Source organism: Mus pahari, chromosome 17 (genome assembly GCF_900095145.1).
Source record: "Mus pahari chromosome 17, PAHARI_EIJ_v1.1, whole genome shotgun sequence".
Lineage (NCBI taxonomy): Eukaryota > Metazoa > Chordata > Mammalia > Rodentia > Muridae > Mus > Mus pahari.
Genome location: NC_034606.1, coordinates 45,795,287 through 45,804,019, shown reverse-complemented (window position 1 = coordinate 45,804,019; position 8,733 = coordinate 45,795,287). Strand labels below are relative to the sequence as shown.

The 8,733-nt window shown below is 53.3% G+C and overlaps 1 protein-coding gene across 1 annotated transcript in view; it reads right to left on the bottom strand.

Moving 5' to 3' along the window:
* Positions 1-346: 346 nt before the first annotated feature.
* Positions 347-8,733, bottom strand: part of Fam83f (family with sequence similarity 83 member F) — a 29,631-nt gene continuing 21,244 nt past the window's right edge. Inside the window, exons 4-5 of the mRNA XM_021217422.2 lie at positions 7,694-8,379; positions 347-1,459 (exon numbers count right to left, since the gene is read on the bottom strand). Coding sequence (XP_021073081.1) covers positions 1,419-1,459; positions 7,694-8,379 — 727 coding nt within the window. The 3' untranslated portion in view covers positions 347-1,418. The remainder of the gene's footprint in view (positions 1,460-7,693; positions 8,380-8,733) is intronic.

The window sequence follows — 8,733 nt, the reverse complement described above, 5'->3', positions numbered from 1 at the left end:
TCCCACATCTTCAAGGTGACCACCACAGTAGAGGCATCCCATGTCATCCAGGCCTCCCTGCCACTCCTCCTGAATAAGCACACACCACACTGTCAGCTTGTATCAGGAAGCACTTACCAGAAGTGTTTAATCCTTACAAAGGCTTGGGAAGCCACGGAGGGTCTAACCTCGGGGTGGACAGAGGGGGCTCTGGACTGAGGCCATCCATTATTTTCCTTCTCCCTCCCCACCAGCAGGGAGGCCAGATACAGGAACAGGCTGCCACATGTAGCCCACTTCTGTAGTCCACAGTGCCCCCTCCCTGCCTCTCACCAGCTGCCTCTGCAGATGCCCCCGTCCCTCCCTGGTACTAGTGGTACCCAAGGTCTTTTCAGAAAGGAAAGGGGGTAAGATCTTGGCTTGGAGGCCTGGAAAGGCTTCTGTGTGGCTCTCTACCCCTCTGTCATTCTGCCTGTTCAGGAGGGTTGACCAGAGTCTAGAGTTAGAGATGTTTTGTATGTCACGCTCACTCTCCCTCAGCCTGGACAGGTCACTGTGAGGGGAGGTGGCTGCTGGTCCTGGAAAGAGGCTATGGCTAGTCTTCCGCTGAAGTTTCATGGAGGAAGCCCTAGTGGGTGTGGGAGGAACCACAAATGCTCTTGTCCTCAGGGCCCAGCCTCCTCCCCTGCACTCCCATCCTCCACAGGGTCTGTAAACAAAAGCCTACTGAAAGGAGCAGGACAGAGAAAGGCACTCTACAAGCTTTAGCTTTCAACAGCACCAGCCAGGGAGCCCCAGGGCACTCAGGCACGCTACAGTGTAGAAAGGAAAGGGGCTCTCTGCCAGCACTGTCAGATCCTATCCCCACCACAATTCCAGTGGGAGACTAGTTCAGGAGCCATCAGGAATGAGTGTCTGTAAGACCATAATAGACAATATTCCAGCCATTCCAGCTGCATATGCCCCCTGGAGCAAGACTGGCTCAGAGTCCCACCTTCTTCCATTCTTCCCACCAACCTCTGGGGTACGGAGAACTAGACAGCACCAGATATTCAAGGAGAAGGCCAAGTGGCTGGGGCTGCTTTGGACATCCTGTCCTACCAAGACAGAAAGAATGGCCCTTGTCCCACCCGAGGATCTGCAGGGAGGGCTGGCCCAGTGGAGGACAGGTTGGCAACAAGGAAAGCAGACACTGGGCAGGCGTCTACTTCATGTAAACAAGGTAGCGGTCTTCCTTGTCAGGCCACGCGGTCTGCTGCAGGCATGCGACGGTTGAGATGCCGAGAAGAGATTCGGATCCTGCTGTTTGGGATTCCGCCTCCGAGACTGGAAGGGAGGCTACAGGGCAGGAGGCCTGCTGAGGGTGTGATGTGTGACCTAGAGCAGGGAAGAAGCCATGTTCTCCTTGGCACAGGACCGGATGGGTGGGCATCTGCAGCTCAGGAGATCACACAGTTGCTGGCCTTGGTGACTCCTTTACCTGTGGGGACAGTGCAGACACGAAGGGCATAAGTGACAAGCCAACCTTGAACCATCCACACTATGAGTTTGGTGTTCCGGGCTAATACCTCCATGCTGCTGATCTGGAATCCAGGTCAACAGGGCATCCAGGAAAGCAAACATACTTTGGTGGCCTCACCATGATCAGAGGATCCCCATGACTGGGGACATCAAGTGATCTATGTCTCCTGACCAAAAAAGACAGGCACTCTAGAGTCAGCCACCAATGACTTAAAGATTCCTATCACTAGCAGCTAACTGTTGTAGGCAGCTTCAAGCTCTCAAAGTGAAGTCAAAGGCAGTCACGGGGATCCTCACAGGAGGGTATGGGGGGAGCAAGGACGAGAGCCACAACTGTTTGCCTTACTGCAGGGCTGAAGCAAGCAGTAGCCCTGTTTCTCATGGGTCAGAGCCAGGCCCTGGCCTTCCAGTCCAGCCTCATGTCTGTCTGCCACTCAGGTAGCTGAGTTATAGAAGTGCCCTAGGGAGGGCCAGCTGCCTTGGTGTACAGGGTGTTCACAGTGCTATAGGGTGATCCCGGGAGATGATGGGACAGCATAGGTCCTGAGGCTGGGAGAGCTGCCTTTCTCTAGAGCGCCCCTTTTTCCCCTCTCCAGCCTTTCTACCTCCCTCATATTCCTAGGAAAAGGCCCCGGCAGTTTTCATGGTTGAACCCTGCTCTGAACTCTGGGGAGGGAGGCTGTGAGGCAGCCTGACACCTCGGCTGGCCCTGGAGGCAGAGTCCACTTGCTCAGAATGCCTCCTGGCTGCTTTTCCCAGGTGGAAGCCACTGTGTTACTTCCTGCCTATTCCCCCTTATACGATAAAGACAAGCTCCCCATGCTCACACCACCTTCTGTATCACTTCAACTGTGAATTTAATTAAGGTGACACTGCCTCTTGTGAGTTGTAGTAGCAGGAGAGGCACTGGGCAGAGCCCAGGCTGGGCAGGGCTGCTTCAGCCCCTTTGTGAGTCCCTGTGCGTTTTGAAGGCCACACTGCCCAGGTCTGCTGGCTGTGCTCCACTAGACACTGCCTCACTGGGGCAACAGTGAACTCACACCTCAGGACCTACTGCAAAAACCTGCCTGAGCCCTTCCCTCCTGGTGTCCCCTAGACTCTGGCAGATGACTGCCCAGGGGGAGGAGGAACAGGAAACCAGCAGCCTTGTGTGTTGATGCTGAGGGCTGTGTCTGGTACCACTCTGTGAAAGTCATTAAATTCTACCACCCCAAGCTCCTTGCTGCTGCAGCAACAGCGGATGTGGATGCGCAGTTCCCACTTCCTCTCCTCAGCGGCTTTTTCTGTTTGCTTTGGCCCAGCAAACAGATACCCAGTACCTCTCCAGAGGCAGTAGCATTTTGTAGACAGGTAAGCAAAAATCAATCTCTGGATCCAGAAATGGGGCAGGAGTGTGCCAAGGGCACAGGGGCACCGGCGGAGCTCCTTCCCAGAGAAGCTAGTCTTTAGCAGGACCTGACCCTTTGGTTACTGGGTTGGATGGCAGCCTGAAGATATCCCTCAGGGTTCGAGCCATGACTCTGAGAGAGAAACAGGCCTGAGGGAAAATCATTTGTGTCCCATCATTCCTTCCATGTTCATTTTACTAGGAGACTGCCTAGGGCAGGTGCAGATGAATGTGGAAGAATTACACCAAACAACCAAACTATTTCTTTTTATAAAGTATGTCGGCAGGGTAGTGAATGGCCCAGAGATGACTTATGGGAGGAAGCCAAGCGGCGACAAGGAGCAGTGGTGGCACACACCTTCAATCACAGCACTCAGGAGGCAGAGGCAGGTAGATCTCTGAGTTCAAGGCCAGCCTGGTCTACAGAGCGAGTTCCAGGACAACACAGAGAGACCCTGTCTCAAACAAATAAAACAAACCAAAAAAAAAAAAAACCTAAACCAACCCAAAACAAAAGAGAATCTTCATCCTGCAGCCTGCGAAGAGGAATGAGGGGCAGCAGGGAGGGGATGGGACGTGTGAGCGGGAGGACTGGGAATGCCATAGCCTGGGGCCTCAGGAGAAGGGGCAGTGGCAGTAACACAGAAAGTCACCACAGCACTGCGATGACAGTAAGTCCCCTCTTTTTATAACTTTTAGGACTTCACATTCTTTTTATCTGGAACATTCTTCCCCCGATGTCCATGTGTCCATCTGAGGCTCTGCTCCAGTGTTCCTTAACCAATGGGGCATCCCCTGGGCACCCGTTTAGCAGTGACGACACTCCCTGCCTTCAACCGTCTCTAAGGCAATGGCACCACAAGTAAGGGTTTTAGTTCATTCCACTCCCTGCTCAATTTAGAACGGTGCCCCACAGAGCAAACGCTTCGAAACAAGTAGGCAATGGCTAGATATTTGGAGTTCAGACCAATACAAGCAGCGCTGAGTGAAGCACGCTTACCTAGCACCTCACTGAGAGAGTGACCAGAGGCCCAGGCAGCCTGGGAGGACCTGGGAGGCAGCAGAGCTGAGCTGGAGAACAAGTTAGCAGCTAAGGACACTGTTGCTCATTCAGAGGACCTGAGCTCAGCTCACAGCACCACAGGGCAGGTCACAAACACCTGTAACTCCAGTTACAGGGGACACAGTGCCTCCTTTTGAACCATAAAGGCACCAGGCATGCATACAGTGCACACATATACATGCAGACAAGATAGTCACACACATAAAATGAAATAAATCATACGTGTGTGAACAATACAGCTGTCTCATCTCTGGAGCAGAGTTAGCTTACCTCAGCCTCTCTGCTGGTCATAGGGCCCAGAATAATCAGATCTGACTACAGGTTCCACACATCAGCTGAGGTCTGACCCATGCTCCTCAGAAGCAACACTTGAGTGATTTTTCCCAAGAATGTGGCCACAGATCCTTGCCCCGGAAGCACTTCCCCACCAGTTCACCCTGCTGAGGACTCAGATTTCCAGGAAGGACATCAAAGATCACTAGCAACACAGAAAAAGGGCAACACAGAAAAGCCTGAAGTCCCCCAATCCAGGACCCTAGTAGTTACAACTCTAAAATCAGAGCTAGTATCATGGGTCTTCCGATGTCTAAGGACACGGGAGATGGCAACATCTCTAACCTTCTGAAGACACCTGAGGCTGCTTTGAGGCATCTAGGAGAGAGATTATGCTGCCCCTCCCTCACAGCCTGTCTGTGGACACAGGGGTCAGCCCTTCTGGAGTGCAAGGATCCTGTTCATGGGGTACCACCATCAGGGGAACACTTGCGAAAACCGCCTGAGTTCTGAGTGACAGAATTTCACACTATATCTCTTTAACACTTGAAAGCCACTGTTTATTTCCAATTGATCCCCTAGGGGTTCCCTCCTAGGAGGGAACTCCCTCCTCAAACCTAGCAACTCCCAAGGACAGAGTTTGCCTAAGTCTCCTGTAACAAACTGCATGTGTTGGTCTGAAGACCCCCTGCGCTGGATAGCTCTGTGGGGAAAACCAAGGTTCCTGTTCAAAAGGCAGGTATCTACATTGAGTGCTCCATGATCCGCTAATGTACCTGTTACCATGTGGTGTAACCAGGAGAGGCCTCCTTCCACTGAAGCCCCGGAACCAGCGTATCCCAAGCTAACAACAGCGAGAGCGTTCATGCGTTGGAGACACTGAAATCCACTATTTTGTTACATGAATTTCTTTGATAATGGCATTCCCGTGCCATGCTTCTGATTTAATTTACTGTTTAATATTAAATACTTGCAGTGGGGATTGGTTAAAAGATGAACTGGATCTTCATGGCAACGGCTATGATAAAAGCTTTGGTTTCCAAAGCTTTTTTTTTCCAGTCAGCCCCACCAGCGTTCCACATTTGCTGAACACCACCAATCCCTTAGTTTTTACCTCTGTGGAGAATGTCATCCAGAGAATGGTGGATTTAATTGACTTAATCCTGTTTCATACTGTTTTTTTTTTTTTTTAAACTGCAGATTTCTGAGCCCAGCTCATCAGTTCAGACTCTATTCACAGGATTTCTAAACAAGGATGCCCCTGGCTGTGCCTTCCCGAGACTACGAAATCTCTGTCCCAGGGAGCCTGTATAGGTGCAGGTGGCAAGTGGCCAGCCAGGAAGGCAGCAGCTAACAGCAGTACAGGAGCAAGGCTTAGAGAAAAAGAAAACCTGCAAGGGACACCCAGCTTCAGCCACTAGAGGGGGCTCCGGGTCTTCAAACTGCCAGGGTGATTCCATTATTCCCCCCCCACCCCCCCCAGCCCCAAAGGAGGCAATTCTGTGAGATTCTCCCCAGGGCCACACCTGGGTTTGCAAAAATTTGCATGCTGTTTGACAACTATATACTTCTTATCAAGCAATTTTACAGGCTGTCAGCTCTCGGCTTTTCCTATCTTTCTCTTTCGCTCACCCTGTCATCCACCCACGTTCTCTGACAAGAGGGTGCAGAGACAGATAGGACAGTCAGCATCAACTCCAAGGGACCTCAGAAGCCCTCCCTAGCTTACCCTCCCTCCTCCAGAAGAGGGGAGGGCAGCGATTGTGCCACCACTGTCTGCTGTCACGTGAATGCTCCCTGTGGGAAGGGGATTCCCTCCCTGGATGGACTCCTTCTCTGAGGAAGAAGTGGAAGTGCTTCCCATCCAACCCAAGCTCCAGCTCCCCCAGGGCTGGCCCATGCTGGGCTGTGAGGTGTGTGGTCAGCTGCTCAGCCGCTGCCACCCTCCCTGAAGAAGGGAACTGGAGCCTCCTCAGCCTGGGGCTGGGGATAGAGAAGGGTTAGGAAGGGCTTTCGGGAGGAGAGACTGCCTCAACTCTGCCTTTGGGCAAGAATGAAGCAGGGGCCAGAGGTCTTCAGAGAGCTGGGACTTCAGGGATTTGATGAGGGTGGCAGGGTATGTGTGTGTGGGGGTGGCACCTCTGTTCTTCCCAAGGCTGAAGCTGGACACACCTCAGACGTTCCTATGAGTGAGTGTCAGCCACTCTAGCCCAGCCCTTCTGCTCAGAGCTCCCAAAGGCGCACAATGGGGTCTGCTTGTTGGCTCCATAGCACCGTGTACAAATGCTCAGAGATAGGCGGCAGTGGCAAACACTAACTGCCCAAGTCATCTAAGCAGGGGAATCTGACAGGAGAGGCAGCAGGAAGGGACAAGACAACGGGCTTTGTGTTTCTATGGAAACGGTACCTCAGGGTGAGGGGCAAGGGAAGAGAGAGCTTCCACCTCACTTCCAGTCAGGAGTTGGGAAACAGCCCCTTTGTCGTTGGGCTCACCCCCTCCTCTTTCTTGCCAGGTGTTCACCATGGCAACCCTCCTTCCAAATAAGAGGTGCAGCACATCAGCATGTGGTGCTGGGGAGTCAGGGAAGCCCAAGGGGAATGGGAATGAGGGACCAACCACTCCTCCTTGATAGGAAGAGGTCCAGGCCTGGCTTTGAGTCAGGCTTACAGTCATTTTCCACACCCTGCACTGACTGTGGTTCCCCAGTTCCCACCAGCATCTCGCCTCAGTGGTCACGAGGGTGAAGGGAAGGAAGTGCCCATGCAGAATCTGGCCTGTCTTGCTGCTCAGAGAGCACGGACCCACCGGAGCCAGGGGAAGAGGGAGGGGTGTTCTGGTGTTCATCCTGTGTCACATCCTAGCAACCCCCAGACCTGCTCTATCTGGTGTCACCACCAGACTCCTGAAAGATCATAATGGAGACTGCTCCAGAGAAAGAGAAACACATCAACAATCTCTCCCAGAGGGCAAATCCACTTTTCAAACAGACATGGGGGAAAACAGTTCTAAGTATTACCACAGACACTGGGAGGCAGGGTGTTGGTGGGACCAGGTAAGGGTGGGGTATATCTAGTTTGGTCAGATCCTGATGACAGCAAGGAACAAGGTGGCCAGAAAGAGCCCTAGACTCTGTTTATTTATAACAGAAAAGCTTGTCCCGTCTCCTTTTACTGCGTTCCTGTGAAGGTGATGTGAAAACATGGAGGTAAGCGTCCTGGAGGGCCTTCCAGACCCACTGCTGTGCTCAACACTAAGCAAGCCACACAGCACTCTTCCCTCAGTGACCAGGATCTGAAACTGCGACCTGCAGACTTGCCCAGGGTCCCCAGGTTCAATGACAGAGACAGAACAGGACTGGAGGGAGGCCCTTCTGACCCAAGAGCACCCTCCTGCTTCCTGCCAGCAAACTGTGCCCTGTGGCTGGGAGGCAGTCAGCCCATAAGGGCCATGTGTGCCGCCGGGAGCTCACCTGATATGTTGGCGCTGGAACCCTCATTGTGCCTCTTTCCCAGAGGAAACTCCACATCAGCAAATGTCTCAGTGGAGGGGGAGCTGGCCACGCTGCTGGACGCTGCAGGCCTCTTCACTCGACGGCTGAAGAGCCTGCTGCTGAAGCGTTTGACCTCCTTGGCTGGGGTGGTCTCTCCATTGGCAGCTTCTCCCTTGCCATTCTGGGGCAGTGCCTCTCGGGGCCTGTGCTTCGCATCTGTGTGTGCATGAGAGACCGCTCTGCCGTTGGCAGGTCTCAGCAATCTTGAGGGAATGGACTCCATGGTGGGCAATATCTGCTCTACTGTGACCAGGTCATTCAGAAAGCTCTCCAGACGCCGGGCAGACTCACCACCACCACTGCCCTCCTCCTGCCCCTCTAGGTTGCCACCAGCTTCCCGCTGCTGCCGGGCCGCCCAGCGCATCATCTCTCCTGGAGGAGGGCGGGTCCCTGCCACTAACGCGTACTTGGGATTGATTAGCTTTCGAGCTACCGTGGAGGAGTAGTTGAGACCAATCCTGCCTGCCAGGCCCAGGTGCTGATACAAGTTCACTTCCTCAGAGATGGCATACAGCTCCCGGAACTCTATGTCAAAGGGCTCCACATTCTGTCCTGTCAGGAGCAAGAGGAGATTCCTGTCCACATAGGAGGAGCTCCAGGTAAAGCTGGGGATAGAAAAGCAGAGACATGGATGGGCCCAGACCTCTCTCTCCAGTGTCCTACCAGTAGCTCCTTCAACACCCCCACTGCCGGCCTCGGCCTGCCCCATGGGCACACTGCCTGATGTCTGGAAAAAGGTGCCTCTTGCACTCACACTGAACCACTTTCCTTCCACCAGGCCAGATTCTCCTTTCCTTTCCTTTCCTTTCCTTTCCTTTCCTTTCCTTTCCTTTCCTTTCCTTTCCTTTCCTTTCCTTTCCCTTTCCCTTTCCCTTTCCCTTTCCCTTTCCCTTTCCCGTCCCTTTCCCTTCCCTTTCCCTTCCCCTTCCCTTTCCCTTTCCCTTCCCCTTCCCCTTCCT